We start from the raw sequence: 17,224 nt of genomic DNA, 5'->3' as shown, positions 1-17,224 counted from the left end.
AGTCCCTTACATATTTCTATTGGTGAGGACAGAAAAATGTCTTATTAGATAAAATCCTGATACCCCGAAGTAACGATTTCCATTGTTTACTTGCTTGTCTCAACTCATAAAGGGATTTGCATCTTGTTGATCTGCTTTGATGCAGTAGCTTTCTTTGTTTTTTTCTTTTTTCTCTCTTCTTGTACCATGGGTTGGAGTACCCCTTGTACTCCTTTCTATTTAATTCATTGGCTTATCAAAAAAAAAAATACAAAGTTAGGAGAAGATAAGGATAAACCAGGGGGGTCCATGTATACCTCTTCATCTAGATCTCCATGTAAGAAGTTGTATTGACATCAAGTTACTTGAGGTACCAACTATTAATGGCAGCTAAGGAAAGAATGACTCTGACAGTATTTATCTTGACTACTAGGTTGAAAGTTTCTAAAAAACCTATGTCAGTAGTTTGTGTATTATAGCCCTTAACCACTAACCTATCCTTGCATCTCTAAATAGAACCATTGGCATGAAATTTCAATTTAAAAGCCCATTTACACCCAATGGTCTTCTTACCAATAGGAAGAGATAGGCCAGTTCCCATGTCTTTGCTGTATTCAGAGCTGTTAATTCAACATTAACAGCTTCCTGTCAATAAGTGTGTTTGATTGCTTCCTAATCCTTATAGGTCTTTGGTTCCTGTCATGCTTGTGACTGCCAAAGAAAAATGTTCATGAGAAGATGACAATTTGTTGTAAGAAACAAAATCATAAATAGGATATTTAGGGGTAGAAGTAATCATGTTGCATTGATATTCACTTAAATGAGCTGACTTTCTTCTAGATCTCTATGACCTTCGAACATTATCAGTAGCATCCCAAGACATTTTTTCTTCACAAATTCACAAAAAGTAATCTAAAATGAAGGTTACTTATCCAAGTATTTTTTCTTCTTCTACTTTACATGTTAATTGCATATCAATCATGAACTTCAGTTTAATTTACAAATTTCGTGGTCTAGTCTTTTAGATAAACGACATTTGAATAGAACAAACGGTGCTATCAATTTTAGGATGAGGGCAGGTACGAAGAGAGTCCAAAACTCAATCCCATTAGCCACTAGAGAAAAGAGATTCATCATAATGCGGTCTAGCTTTATAAAAATGTGTGAAAGTGCTAACTTCTAAGTATCAGTTCAACAGAGTGATCATATAGCTTAATGCTTTGTTTCATGTTTCTTTACCCATTGATCACTCATGACTCATGGAATTAATATGGTTAGTGTTTCGTGCTTTGGCTTCAGGGTACAAGACCAAACAACTAGAAGTACTGCCACATTCAAAGCTAGCTTTCAACAACAACTGTGATTTCCTTAATTAATACACCGAGACAAAAAAAGTCACGATTTAGTTTAATGTGTGAAAGCAAAGCACGACTACCTCTTATCCTTTTTCATTGCTTACATCTTTGGGGAAATAAATTATCTATTCCTCCATACTAGCTAGCCAATTAACCATCAGTAAAGCTTATAAAAAAAACCAGAAAGTGTAACAAACATTGATTCCAAAAGAAAATTGGCAACTAATTTCAATTCATTGCTATCTAAGCCATCACATGATTACTGAGCAAAAATTTATCAGATATTTTGCTTCCTTCTGTCAAAAGATTAGACTCTAATAACTCTATCCATGATCCATCCACATTAGGACATTAAAGAATAATATAGATTATGCACTCCACCAATTGCTGGACCCCACCACAAAAAATGCCAGGAAGAGCACATATTCCACCAAAAAGAAAAAGGAAGAGCACATGCACCCAGCCAGTGACAAAATACAAGGACAGTGGACAGATACACTTTCTTTGCAGAAGATAACGTTCTGTGGAGTTACTCAGTTTCTCTTATACCCTTTAATTTCTCAAGCTCTCTCTCACATTGGTTTCAACTTTCAACAAAGGACAAATAAAAGTCAGGTACATCTCCATTCTTTTATTTATTGAATTTTGAATTCTGCTAAAGAATTTCTTCTTATCTGAATCTGGGGTCTTTCTTACTTTGCTGATTTCATTTTCTGGACTCGTGTTTTAATCATCATTCTTGTCTCATTTTACTGTCTTCTTTATATGTATATTTCAGATCCACCAGTATTTAATTTCTCTTTGTTACGCTGAGCCCTGCAGCATTATCAACCTCAAACTCGACGAATTGTTCATCATGCCTGGCCTGCCTCTTGGGCTCGAAGAGCGTCTTCTGATTCCGCGATGTGGAGTGTGTAACGAGTTATTTACCACTATGAATGCCGTATGCATGCATTTTATTTCTGTGCATAATCCAAATATGGTTTCCAGAGGATTTTATTCAACTTCTCCAGAGTTAAATATTACTCCTCAGCCTTCAAATCCTCAACCTGCTCCTCCGCCTCCAAATCATCAACCTCCGCCTCCAAATCCGCCTGAAGAAAGCATCTGAAGATGAAGTCAAGGGTCATCAATCAGGTCCACTGGTTTAATTGTATAACCCTCAGGTCCAAATATATATGTGTTAGCATAAATTCTATTAAGTTTGGAAGACCCAAGAGAAGTTGGAGATGTACTTACATTTTATAGCTTTTTTTTCTAAGGCTTACAATTTCAGAACCCGATTTATCTATGCATTAGTTTCTCCACCAGAAAATCATATGCAGCTTAATTTTAAATCTAAATATAGGCAAAGATTTTGGATTAGTTATCATTTTAACTTACCTACACGCGATGCAAGAGTGTACCAATTAAATCAAGTGCATATTAGGTAGCTGGACGATGCAGAGCGTACTGTGTTGACAACTAAACTTAATTTACTTGTTCTTAGTAGAAGGAATTGGAAGGGATTGAAACACAATAAGTACAACTAGCATACAAGTTTACCAAAAGAAATCAAGTGTAGATGTTAATTTGTGGTTTATAAGAGAATAAGAAACCAGAAATTGGTGAACAAAGTCTTAAAATTAGATATTGCTGAAAATTAATTGCCCTTGAAAACATTTGCATGCAATTGTAAGTAGCATGATAAAACGCTAGTGTCAATAACGTTAATACCTTGTGCTTTTGTTCTGGTGCTTTATAGAACTTATATGATTTTGCTGCACATGTGACTAGGCATTCTCTGTTGAGCTAGTTTAATGTGTTTTGGAAATTCACAATATCTTCCATCACAAATTTTCTGCAATTATATTAATAAATAAGTATTTGCATATTGACTACGTCTGTCTTCCTCTTGTAACAAAAAAAAAAAACTAGTGCTGTAGTGATATCTGCCATTTGTCAAGAAGCAGGAATGCACGTTGTTCGTATTCTTTGAAGTCAATGTCCATTGTTAGAGAGCGAGAGGAAGAGACGAGGGTTGAGGCAAGAAACGCAGAGCTCAGAAGAAAACCCCAGCTTACGCTCAACAAGTTTCTACCTTGCTTAATTATTCGACTTCTTAGTTTCTTTTTGATAATAAAAATAATTATTTGAGAGAATTTATAATTTCTTGAATTCTTGTTTAATAAGCAAACGAGTGTCCTTGTGAGTTGTTAGCATGTAATTCAGATTTCAGAATTAAGATTTAGCTAAAAAAATTGAGAATGTAAATAAGGATCGAATTATAAAAGTTGATTGGAAGATTAATTGTTGCAATTTTACTAATTTATACCATTATTATAGATGTTGTGTAATCAGTGGTTGTGTAATTTATGATTTTAGCACAAATTCAACTGTTAATTTTCCATTGATGATACTGACTTTGAATTTTACAAGTAGTGATGAGGGTTTTCTGAAGGAGTTTTTCATTTGTGGTAGTTTTTTTTTAGTTGCAGAACTCATGTAGTTAAAGGGTACATTTCTAGAGTAGTGTCTGGGTTGTGTAATATTCACAAGAAATTATACTATATGTTTTGTTCTTAATTTCTCTTCTTTTCTGGATTTTATTGTTAGAGGATGTAGGTGATAATAATAAAGATTGGAGATTAAGGAGGATGTGATTTTTTTTACAATAATTAATTTCATTTTAAAAAAATGATTTAACTTGTTGTGACTTGTGATAACAGGTCAACTTAGGTTTGTGTAACTTTACACAAACATTTCTTTGTGTACAGTAAATGAACACATATTTCAACACACTTCTTGTGATTGGTTTATTTTATGAAAAATCAACATATTTTTCATTCTTCTTAAAAAAATGTGTTGATTTCTCAAAAATAAATTAATCAAAAGAAGTGTGTTTTAAAAGATTGTGTTGCTAGCATTTCTCATCTTAATAATATCAATGTCACTTTTGAGTTTATAAAATGCAAGATTTGAACATGCAACCTCCTAGATTATAGATTATGTTTTATTTTGTTTGAAGGGAACCTCCTGAAATAGGATGTTTATGTTCTATTATTTGGGTACGTTAATAAAAGATGAGATGAGATGTATATCATCCAATTTTATTGACTCCCCTCATTTTGCTTCCCACTTAATTTGGGTTATGAAATGGAACCATGATTTCACTCTTTAAAAATTATCAATTTAAAATTCTACCCTTAAAATTGTTGTCTCGTTCTTCCTAATATTCTGCGTTGTTTTATACAATTGTTGTTTTTCAATGGTTTTCACTAGGGTGGACAACTTTTTTTGTTCCACCGGTGGACCACCATTAACCACCGTTGGATATTGAAATATAAGAATATTCTCTAGATCAATGATCAAGATTGAATTTAGATTAAAAGGGTATAATTGTCCTCAAAATCACCAGCACCATATGCAACATAACAGAAGAAGTAGTTGTTAGAATCATCGGCGGTGCCACCGGATCTTCTCCCTCCCCTCTTACGATGACAACAACACCGTCGTCAATCTGGTTCTCCCTCTGTTCCATTCTCAGATCTGGGATTTTTTGTTGGGTTTCTGGGTTTCTCCAATCTGGATGTTGACGACAAGGCGTTGGAGAAGAGGAGACGCCACGACTTGGTGGTGGTGGTGTGGCGGAGAGAGTGGGAATCGTTGGGTTGGAAATAGATCATGGGTATTTGATGTTTTCATTGATCATGCCTTAAAGTTAGGATTTTTCTGGTAAAGTGCAGATCTGGGGTATTTGATGTTTTCGTTGATCATGTCTTAAATCTAGAAGAAGAAGAAACTGAAGATGATTGAGAGAGAGGAAGAGAGATGCGTGAGTGAGGAGAGAGGAGTTTCTTAGGAATTAATTTTTTTTTAATATATTTTCCTTTTTATAGATTACTAATATAACCTTGGTGCATGGGTGGATCTAGTGGGAACCTTTTTCAATTACTGCATTCCAACATTTATTCCAACTGCTTTGTTCTTTTATTCAATTGTTTCAATTGCTTTCTAGAAAATATTGACGTTACAACATTCTTTAATTATTCATTAAATCATTATGTTTCTTAAAAACTTAATTTATTGTGTGCTACATTGTTTTAGTGCGAGGTTGAGAGGAAGGAAATAGATATGATGATATTTTAATTTTACAAGTAATTTTTACCTTGCTTTGAACCAAAAGTTAACCACGCAAGTTTTTGTGAATTTTGCTCACGCAATTATGACTCGGGAGAGATAAATGTCAAATGACTTCTAAAATATGTAGGTCATATACAATTTGAAAAGATAAAGAATAGTTATACACTTAAATATAAAAAATATCAAGTTAATTATTTTAAGAGTGTAATGATAATCCCTATTTTAAAGGAAGAGTAATATAGGGAAAAAAGTTATAACTTATTTTGCTCGGTAAATTATCCAAATAATGGAGGGATTTGGATTTTGTCATGATGTGAAGATCTGAGTCTTTAATTCTATTATAATGAAATTTAGGCCCTAAATGGATATATGAAGAGAAAAAATTGAAATTGTGCGGGAAATAATACTGACAATCAGATTTCATTAAAGAAATAATTAAAGGTTAGGTCTTTCACATGGTCATGTGAGATTAACACATGAGGAGATCCAAATTTCGATCATAAAATACTCTAACAATAAAATGAGATTCTAATTTCATTTTGATTCGCTGCATTCCGTTTTGTTCAGCTTCATTATGTTTCATCAATTCAAACGTAGCGGGAATCAAAACGAATAGTGGTGCAGAGATCGGTAATATCAACGTCAGTGACCTCTTTTCGAAGTAAAGATTGTCGAGGTTTTTGTAAGTCAGCTAGATTCTTTTCAGCTTCTTCCAATTGGCGCTCAGGGGAGATGAAAGGTGGACGATCATAATCATTAGGCCAAATCAGCTTACCAGATTCCCTTTGTAGCTTCAGGTAACCAATCTACACATGCTTAAAACATGTTAAGACTCAAATTGAGAGAAAAAAATCAAATCCTTCCTCCGTTCCTGATCTTTTGTTGTTTTAACTTTTGGCTTAAATTCCAAAACTTTTGTTGTTTTACAAATCCAATGCATTTTTTCCCAATTTATTCCATGTATACCCTCATTTAATATTATATCTCTCACCTACCACCTCATATTTTCACCAATCAAAATCATAACAAGTTTTTTAACCAATAATTATCATTCTCTCTCTTCACTCTAACTCAACATTAAATAGGGGTGTTTATGTCAACAAATATATTATTGATTGCACTTTTAAACAATGTGCATAACCTTAAACAACAAAAGATCAGGAACGGAGGGAGTATATTACTAGCAACACACAAACTAAGCATTACCTTTGCTTTGAGTGAGCTTATCCGAGTCATTAACGCTTTTTCATTGTCCCAAAGATCTGTCAGTTCTTTTTGCTTCTGTTTAAGTAAACTCAAATCATTTTCAAGCTTACTTAATCTTTCTTTAGATGCCTTGTCAGTAGTATCATTTTTCAGAGAGAGTTTTTCCTCCTCCAATTTCCAGACTGCTCTGTCTATCTCATCTATTTCAGTAGGCTTAGGGGTGATCCCAATCTTCAGCTTTGCAGCAGCTTCATCGACAAGATCAATAGCTAAAAGAGAGAAATTTAATTAGATACTGGAAGCAACAAATCAGGCAGAAATTTTTTTCAACCTAATTGCAGCATGTTCTAAAATCACAAGTCACCTTTGTCTGGCAAGAAGCGTTTTGTGATGTATCGATCTGATAGAACTGCTGCTGATACAAGCGCACTATCCGATATTTTGACTCCATGATGCAACTCATAGCGCTCACGCAACCCACGAAGAATGGATATTGTTTCTTCAACAGATGGTTGACTGCAAAACACTTGTTGAAATCTTCGCTCAAGTATTGGATCCGGTTCAATATATTTTTTATACTGATTCAATGTAGTTGCTCCAATACATTGAAGTTCACCTCTTCCAAGCATTGGTTTCAACAAGTTCCCAGCATCCATTGCACGACTTGTTGCCCCTGTTAGTGAACCAATGACAAGAAATTACTAATTGGTTGAATTGCAATGCTGGAACAAGAGTTGATGAATCAAAATGTCACTCTGATCATATTAAAAGTACAGACAATTAAGAAACATGCACAAATTAAAAAAAAAAAAACAAATTTTGGTGTTCAGCTAATAAAAATATTGCGGCTATAGACCGTATGATATGATTGCTTAAGGTGTCACATTCCTCAATCGGTACTCAACCATCCATCCAGATTAGGTTGCTTTAACAGAAGCAAACAATTATTCAGTTCACTAATTTATGGCCAAGAGTAACAAACAAATTATTTTTATTTTCAGCGATGGGAGGGGGCAATGGAGATGGGTTCTAATACAGTGTCCCTAGAGGACCTGAACCAAATCCCATCTCAAAGGCTTGAGTGTATGCCCATAAATGGTTTTGTTTTACATCTTTTACATCCCCCCTCAACAGCTTTTTGAGTTTGAAGTGTAGATAAATTATTAGCCCACCTCCTACTCCTACCATGTACTGAAACCCAAATTACTGAAATTCAAACATTTTCACTAGAAAATGAGGGTGATTCTGTACCACTAAGTTATACAAACTCTACAACAATCATGAACCAACTAGCCTAAAACATTAAGCTATTAGGCGAATGCATGCAAAGTTATATGCATGAAAAGTACTGAAACTCAAACATTTTCACTAGAAAATGAGAGTGACTCCTGGACCACTAAGTTATACAAACTCTATAACAATCATGATTCATGAACCAACTAGCCTAAAACATTAAGCTATTAGGTGAATGCATGAAAAGTTATATGATGTCTCTACTCTCTACCAAATAAAAAGTAGACAATACTCCCAACGTCTAGATTTTAACTTGTAAAGTTCGAGAACAAGAATGAGGTACCAACCTGCACCAACAACGGTATGAATTTCATCGATAAATAATATTTTTTGCCCACATGACTCAGTGACTTGTTTAAGGACAGCTTTCAATCTTTCTTCAAAATCTCCACGAAACTTGGCACCAGCAAGCAATGACCCCATATCGAGGGAGATCAACTACAAAACACGGAGAATAAAAGCAAAAGTTGAATACGAATTTAGACAAAAATACTACGGCATTACATTCCCTGGACTCCGCACATAGCAGATTAGCTAGAGCTTTACAACACCAAGCTGTCCTTTATTACAACATTAGTGACGTTTACATTTCATTAAATTTTCCAAGTTCATTCATAATTGTTCACAAGCTAGAGAAGGGTCAAGGAAACAGCCTCTTACTGTAAGCTAATTGTAATCACAACATTCTGAAATTATATTTTTCACACCACCTTTAATGTCCTGCGTTTAATGTAAGAAAGAGACATGCTTTGCATTTTAGAATTACTAGGAAATCTTCCTTATGTGTGTTTGTTCACAAGTAATAGGAACAAAATAGAGCTTATACTTTCAATGTACGGGAAGTTAGTTTCAGGTTTCTTGTTAGTAGCTTTATTAGACATTTTCAGTAACTTTTGGAGCCTGCATTGAGACTTAACATGATGTCAACCAAGCAACTCAATTAATATTATCAGGACAACATAAAGGGAAGAAACAATAGGAGTTCAACCGTCCGATTTATCAATGGCCCTGGAACATCTTCACGCACAATACATTGAGCTAATCTGCAAAACAATGAAAAAGGTTTCAGGGCCATTGAAGGCAAAAAATTAAGACACAAATAAATCAAATAGGAGAAGGGAAGGCTACCTTAGCCTAACTCAATTTCACATACACACATGAATAACCTAATCATGCAAGAAGAAGGAAAGAAATAAAAACAAGAGCAGGAAGTGATATTGCTGCACAACACATCTGAAAAAACAAACCCACCCTTGGACAATTGCAGTTTTGCCTACACCAGGTTCGCCGATAATAAGTGGATTGTTTTTAGTTCTCCTTGACAGTATCTGGATACAACGTTGAATTTCATCGTCTCGGCCGATGACAGGATCAAGCTTGCCAAGCCTAGCAAGTTGAGTCAGGTTATTTCCATACTTTTCCAATGGCGTCATGTCTTCCTCGTCCTTCGGATCTATACACAGTTAAGCAGCATTCAATAACAGAAACTGTTTCAGAATTGAAGGGTGGGTTTTCAATAAACAGAAAGTGGATTACCAGTCAAGTGGTAGAGGCGATGGAGTGATTTAGAGGAGTGGAAGGTGCGAGTGAGAGTCAAAGAGTGGGAGGGGGTTCTCCGAGGCCTGATCCTTGAAAGGGTTACGGCGGTGAAAAGGGATTTGGTTATCGACAACAACGGCGGAGTTCTTCTAGTCGCCATTTAACGAAGCAAGAGCGAGCGTGGTGTTTTGCTTGCTTAAGTACAGTACACTCTCAGTCTCAATGACTACTGGAACTTGGGGAAGGGGTTAGGATAGTAGGTCAAAGACTAGGGTTGACCATATGCAACACTCACCGAGTACGGAGTATAAATTACGGATTAAAATCAATATCAATCAATCAATTGTTTATTTCTTAATTTTATCTTAATTTATTTTTAATTAAATTTTATGGTATTTTTATTCAATTTTCGGATTTTTAATTAATTCATGATTTTATGAGTTTTTATTGCTAGATTTTGATAGTTTTTATCTATATTTATTTAGTACCTTTTTAAATTTTAGATTTGATTAGGATTTAGTTTGTTTATTTCATGATTTTATCTTAATTTATCTTATTATTTATTTTTAGAGTATTAATTAATTTTTATGGTATTTTTATTGAATTTTCGGATTTTTAATTAATTCAGGATTTTTTGAGTTTTTATTGTGATTTGCTAGATTTTTGTAGTTTTTATCTATCTTTATTTATTACATTTTTAAATTTTAGATTTGATTAGGATTTTGGTTGTTTATTTCTTGATTTTATCTTAATTTATCTTATTATTTATTTAATTTTAATTTCAGGAAATATTTTATTTTATTTTAGAGTTATTTTTAGAGTATAAATTAATTAGAATTTAGGTTATTTATTTTTATCTTAAATTAATTAATACTCTAAAAAAATCTCACGTGTCATTCTCAGGTTAATTCTCATAATCCGTGATTTCTCTTTTTATTCTTTCTCATGATCCACAATATAAAAAAAATATGTAATATGTAATGCTGAGATTATAATCCATTAAAATTGAAAAGATTTTTCCTAATTATCTAAGATATTGCATCAGTCATCTCCTCTCTATATCTTAATATATATTAGAAAAGAATTAGATAACTTATCTTTTGTTGACACGTGTTTCCTAATTCCAAAACAGAACTTGAAACCGAATTTTAAAAAATTTGCCCTAATTATCTAAGATTTAAACAAACACGCATAATCACATTCATGATTAATTAATATATCAAATACAATAGACATATTTCCCGTGCAACGCACGGGAAAAAAACACTAGTGATATAAATTGAAGCACACGAGTCAAATAAGTGCCTATAGTCGTTGTAGTATAGTGGTAAGTATTCCCGCCTGTCACGCGGGTGACCCGAGTTCGATCCCCGACAACGGCGCCAATTTGTTGAGAGCTTTTTTTACCACTCTACGTTAAATGTAGAAGATTATCAACTCAGCTATATTAACCCTCAATCCCTTGATCGATTAACAATAGTGAGTAGCATTAAGCATGGATGTTTGAATAAACTAATGATCTAACCCTATCCCTAGGCCTTAGAATCATTAGATGATTTTACCTATTTCAGATTTAAATAGCTAGTTCGCACCATCCTATTAAATCTAAATTCATGTTCTAGGTGATCAATCCAAAACAAGCATGAAGCACAAGTTAAAAAAAAACATTGAATCATGGAAAAGATACATATGATTAACTCTAGTTCAGACTCAAGAACGTGTGAGTTCCCTACACAAGTTTGAATCAATCAAAATACCCATGGGGATCAACCTAAGATATAGCATGAAGCAAAAGAGAAAATCATTGATTCTTTAACATAGAAACATGAAATTTGCATGAAAGGAAATCAAATAGATTACATGAGCATCAAAACAACTAGTTCTAATCCCAACAAATGAGAAATTAGCTATCCATTTCCATGGTTTCCATTGATAGCTTTACAATCATAAAAGAGATGAAGAACAATGAAAAACCGAATCTGTGGTGGTTCCCCGACGATGAAATCGGCTCCAAAGCCCTCTTCTTTAGCCTCCTAAGCCTCTCTAGTACTGTGCAGAAAACAGTTGGCTCTAATGTTGGGCAGAAAAATAGCTATATATTTGTTTAATGTTTAAATACCAAGAGCAAGTTGAGGATACTTTCCACAGGTTTTGAACTGTGACTTTATGTTTGAATGGCATTGTAGCCTCTTGAGTTTTAAAGCTTGAAATGCAACCGCTGTTTTGTTAGTATTGCAACATATGTGAGTTAATATGTTTTGATTTCTTAGGTTAGTTTCTTATATATTTAAAACTGCAATGTATCTATCAGGATCGTGATTTTTTTTGTTACCTTAATTACATATATAATATCTTATTGTTTCTTTACTGTTTAACAGGTTTCTGAGGTTCTCAGGTATGAGCTAACAAAGAGTAAATGAAATGCACTGGAAAATTTGGAGTTGATACTTGATAGGTATGCAGCTTATTTTGCTTTATCTTAATTTTAATTTTCTGCCCTTTCGTTGCGCACTCATGAAGTGGTTGTTTCTATTTTGATCGTGTTAATTAAGATCACCATGGTTTTTCCAAAATGAGTTTATATCCCTTTTACAGAATAGAATATTGATGGTGAATTTGGAGGGATTGGTCAAAATCCAATCAAAGAAATTGAGGTATATTGAAAAAATTCAATTGAAACATTCGCTGCAGACACACACTTATCCTGAATGTTGTAAATCTGGGTGGAGGTTAAATAATGTACATTCCTTCTCATGATCTCTTTCTTTTATAAGATCCGAAGCTTCATGTAGTTTTTTTAGGTTGCATTTGCGTGCACATGAAATCTTTGTTTTCTACATCTCTCTGAATTCCTAATGGCCCTCTAGGAAAATCTTCACATTAGTTATAAAATTTAATTAAAAATGTAAGTATGCAGAATCCGGTTGTGTTGTCATTGTTTTTTGAAGGGCATTTGTCAACAAGTTTCTCCTTGAGTTTCATCTATCAAGTTTTTTAGTTCAGTAATAAAGAATTCTATTGATAGTAATAGAAAATACTATTAGTGTGAAATCTTAATTACCTTTTCTTTTAGGTAAATTATTTTCTTGATGAAGCTAGCATTTTTGTTGCTTTATTATTTCCCCAATGTGTATGACCAGACTTCTAAGTTCTCCTGCTGATTGCGTCCTTCTACCGGGTAAGTAAATTTATGCCCCCAATTTGTTCATGCAATTTTTTAAACCTTTCATGTGAGCTGATTCTTCTTTTTATTAATTGTACAAGTTTCTTCTTTTGAATAAGATTTGCACACACTCTAGCAATTTAACAGTCAAATCACTCTAATCTTTTGCTTCTTTTTTCAAATTGAAATATATACATCTATATAGAACAAATCAATTGGGGAAGGATTTATCAACCATGTAAGTATGTCACCCACCCATGAACAAATATTTCATTGAAGTAAAGATTCGTTGAAAGTAACAAATCATCACACGGATACATTTTGATTTTCAAGTGGAGATTTGGATGGGGAACTGATGGTGATTTTGAAGAAGCACTCACTATGTTTGTCTTGCCTTTCTTCCCTGATAATGGATAAGAGAGTGGCACATGTCTAAGGTTTTTCATTGAAGATGAAGACACTGCATATTTGGCAATTTTCATAATAATCCACTTCAAGATTTTCTCCCCTGATTATGGATGAGAGGGCGAAGGCAACTTAATTTTACCAAAAGAATTAATAGGTTCTTCAGATAAATTTTCTGAGGTAGGTTTAATGACATGCAAAATTTTGTCCTGTAAATTCTCTTGTTAGATATTTCATGTTTGGCTTCTTCAACATTCTCATGAGTTTTCAGAGAAGACGTCCCCCTAAGTTTTTGACAGTTATACACTTGATGAGCTTGAAGGTTTCTTGAAATTATGGTTTGAAGGCATAGACACACACAGTTAAAGTTTGTTTGCTTCTTTTTTCAATTCTCTTTCTGCTGCTTGAACCAAAAGTAATTTTGTTTTTTTTTTATATGCAAAGAATATATATTGATTAAGCACAAGGGGTGCTAACTCATATACATAGAGAGAAAAGAAAAGAGAGGGAAGAAATTAGTAAACTAATGTAAAAATACAGCCTCTGTCAATACAGGCCAAAACCCACCCCTCAATTACAAGAAACCAATTCAGAATACAGTAAGTAGCCATTGCAGCAAATCCCCCCAAACGTGAGCATGTCAAGGCTCTGTACCTGTTGCTGCATTATACCAGCTCGTGAAGCTCTTTTCCACACCAAACAAGTTGAAAACGCAGCCAATGAAAAATATGACAGCACGACAAACAAGTTTAATATTATAGCAAGACAGCAGACAGCAACCCCCAAACATGACAACAGCACCACAAGCAAGACAGCAGGCCCCAAAGACATCACAGGGAGTGAATACAAGCGTCCAGGCAATTTTTCCATTCAAATAACGAAAACCCCACCCCCTTCACCTTATGGCGGACCCAGGGGCGGACCTGGCTTATGGTGAGGGGGTTCATTTGAACCCCCTGAAAAAATAAATTGCACTTGGATTTCCCTATATAATTTTTTTTCAACCCCTGAAAATTTTAAATTATACTAGTAGACTAAGTTTTGCACCTCTTTGCACTAAAGATTCACTTATTTGCACAACTATGACTTGTATAATTTTTTATGTATAAACATATTAAACTTGTTTTTAATTATATTTTTACCGATGTGTTCATTTGAAAATTTTTTGAACCCCCTGACCCCGGGTCCTGGATCCGCCACTGGGCGGACCCAATTCCATGAGCGAAATTGAATCATATCTAACAAATAATCCTTATCAAGCACTGCATCTCTGAAAATAATGTCATTCCGATGGAGCCATACCGACCACATCACAGCTAGCCACACAGTAATTTCACCAGCTCTTTGAGATCTACTCCAGCCATGAAAAGCAAAATGCATCAGGTGATCACGAGGCAAATCATAAAAGTTTAGAGGGCCACCCGTCCAACTATTACAAAGAGCCCAAACCTCATGAACCCTTGTACAAGACGACATCAAATGGGCCGCCGTCTCCAACTCAACATGGCAGAAAACGCAACGAGCATCAGCAAAACCTTGAAGCACCCCTCGGCGAAGCAATTGTTGTCTAGTTTGAAGCCTATCCAACATCAAGCGCCACGCAAACGCCTTGACGTTAGATGGTACAGGAGCTGCCCACAACAGTTGCATAGCTTGATCAGGTTCCTCCTCACCATTATCCTGCAAAACAGAGTAAGCGCTATTAGTCGTATAAGGCCCCCCTTGGTTTGGGGACCATAACCACTTATCACATTGGTTTTCTACCAAGCTCACACCGCTCACTGACTCACACATATTTAGGACCCACCCTTGCTCTCTCTCACTCAAACCTCGCCTCCATTGAAAATTCCAAGACCACACCCCACCCACCCAACCACCCACCTCTTTAATAGTAGCATATTTTTGCCGAGACAGATTGAAGAGTCTGTGAAAGCGATCCTGAAGCACACCACTTCCGGACCAATTCTCCAACCAAAACGAAGTTGCATCCCCATTTTTAACAATTTTAGAAAGTCCTAGTTCAAACCAATTCCCTCCAGGACCATCGAAGCACGCTGCTTGAACCTCCCTCCACCAGGGAGACACTGTTGTCCTCCCATTATTATCTAGCTTAGCTTTAAAATCTCGACACCATAGACAATGAGGCTCCGCTAAATAACGCCACCTCCACTTCCCAAGTAATGCCTTGTTAAATTTAAACAAGTCCTTAAGCCCAAGGCCCCCCACCTCCTTAGGTTTGCAAACACGATCCCAACTTACCCAAGCAATCCTCTGGCCATCCCCCGAACCACCCCATAAAAAATCACACATTATTCTCCTGCATTCTTTCTCAACAACCCACTGGGATTTTGAAGAAAGAGAGAAAGAACAACGAAAGTGAAGACAAGACACTCTGAATCAAGCATACCCGGCCACCGAAAGATATATGACGGCGACGCCACAGATTGAGTTTGGCTCGCATTTTCTGAAGGATCGGAGCCCAAGTAGAAGACAGATAAGCCTTGCTACCCACCGGGATACCCAGATAGACAAACGGAATGGTCATAACCTTACAATGCAACAATGAGGCCAATCTGCTAGTTGTTATGTCATCCACAGCAATAGTTGCCAACTTACTCTTGTGAAAATTAATCTTCAAACCTGACACCAACTCAAAGCATCGCAAGATACATTTCATCACTCTAACATTCTGAATTGAGGCCTCCCCAAAAAATATAGTATCATCTGCAAACTGCAGAATAGGCACCTCCACTTGCTCTCCGACAAGGTATCCTTTGAATTTACCCAAGTGCACTGCTTGCTTAAGTAGACCATTTAATCCCTCAGCCACAATCAGAAAGAGAAACGGTGCGAGTGGATCCCCTTGTCTCAAACCCTTCTCCATACTAAACTCTGATGTAGGGCTCCCATTAAGTAGAACAGAAACTGAAGCAGAATGAAGACAACTCTTTACCCACTTAACCCATTTTGGACTGAAGTGCATTCTTTCCATCATATAAGTGAGGAAGTCCCATTCTACCGAGTCATATGCCTTCTCATAATCGACTTTAAACACCATAGTTGGCTTCTTTTTCTGCTTAGCCTCATGGATAACCTCATTGGCAATCACAACACTATCCAGCATGTTCCGCCCACCAAGGAATGCAAATTGACTCTCCTCTATAATCTTCCCCATGACCAACTTGATCCTGTTTGCAAGAAGTTTAGACAGCACTTTGTAGATGCAACCAACCAAGGAAATAGGCCTGAAATCATTTAATTGTTGCGGGCAATCAACCTTTGGCACAAGAGCAATGAATGAAGCGTTACACCCCTTGGGCCAAGTTCCACTACGCCAAAAATCATGTAATACCTGCACAAAATCAGATTCAAACAAGTGCCAAAACTTCTGAATGAACTTGAAGTTAAACCCATCCGGGCCCGGGCTTTTGTCCCCACCACAGTCCCACACAGCCTCTTTAATCTCTGCTTTCTCAAAGACCGCTGTCAACAAGGCATTATCCACTGAACTCAGCACTCTAAATGGCACACACCCAGTGTTGGGCAAGCTCTTTGCGTACTTGAAAATTTAGCTTCAAAGAACCGCTTTGCTTCCACCTTTACCCTTGCTGGATCCTCTTCCCAACTCCCAACTCCCATCTACCATAATACCCACAATAGAGTTAGTCTTGTGCCTCCAATTAATAGAAGAGTGAAAGAATTTAGAATTTTGGTCCCCTTCCTTAACCCATTTTGAGCGAGCTTTTTGACAAAGAAGAGACTCATGATGCTTCAACACACCCCAAAAATCAGAGATCAACTGCTGTCTAACACCAACTTCTTTTGTGCTCAAGCCCACCTCTTCCTCCTTTTTATCAAGCTCGCTGATTTTACACACAACCTCATTCCTCTTAGTCCTCAAATCCCCAAACACCTCGAAATTCCATTTTTTCAATGCAAGTCTCAACCTCTTCAATTTTTCCTTCAGAACTAGCCCAGACGACCACCCCTGAACCTGTAGATTAGACCACACGTTTTCCACAAACACAGGCAGTCTAGCATCTTCCAACCAGCAATTCAAAACCCGGAATGGTTTTGGGCCCCAATCCTGAAAGACCCGCCTCATAAGGATTGGACAATGATCTGAAATATCACCTTGCATAAGGCAACCTTTCATGCCCCT

The 17,224-nt window shown here is 35.9% G+C and overlaps 2 protein-coding genes across 2 annotated transcripts; one reads left to right on the top strand and one right to left on the bottom strand.

Annotated features, from left to right (window-relative positions):
- Positions 1-1,783: 1,783 nt before the first annotated feature.
- On the top strand, positions 1,784-2,623 carry LOC130731039 (uncharacterized). The gene is made up of 2 exons (XM_057583225.1): positions 1,784-1,949; positions 2,113-2,623. Exons 1-2 carry the CDS (start codon positions 1,788-1,790, stop codon positions 2,443-2,445), a joined length of 495 nt encoding a protein of 164 aa, XP_057439208.1. The 5' UTR covers positions 1,784-1,787; the 3' UTR covers positions 2,446-2,623.
- Positions 2,624-5,857: 3,234 nt separating this feature from the next.
- On the bottom strand, positions 5,858-9,746 carry LOC130731038 (chaperone protein ClpB4, mitochondrial-like). Its single transcript, XM_057583224.1, has 7 exons — positions 9,492-9,746; positions 9,207-9,408; positions 8,944-8,998; positions 8,243-8,393; positions 7,027-7,335; positions 6,663-6,931; positions 5,858-6,262 (listed from the first exon to the last, which is right to left on the bottom strand). Exons 1-7 carry the CDS (start codon positions 9,652-9,654, stop codon positions 6,044-6,046), a joined length of 1,368 nt encoding a protein of 455 aa, XP_057439207.1. The 5' UTR covers positions 9,655-9,746; the 3' UTR covers positions 5,858-6,043.
- Between the last annotated feature and the right edge of the window lie 7,478 nt (positions 9,747-17,224).

The sequence above is a fragment of the Lotus japonicus genome, chromosome 1 (assembly GCF_012489685.1).
Source record: "Lotus japonicus ecotype B-129 chromosome 1, LjGifu_v1.2".
Taxonomy (NCBI): Eukaryota; Viridiplantae; Streptophyta; class Magnoliopsida; order Fabales; family Fabaceae; genus Lotus; species Lotus japonicus.
This window is presented reverse-complemented; position numbering and strand designations above follow the sequence as displayed.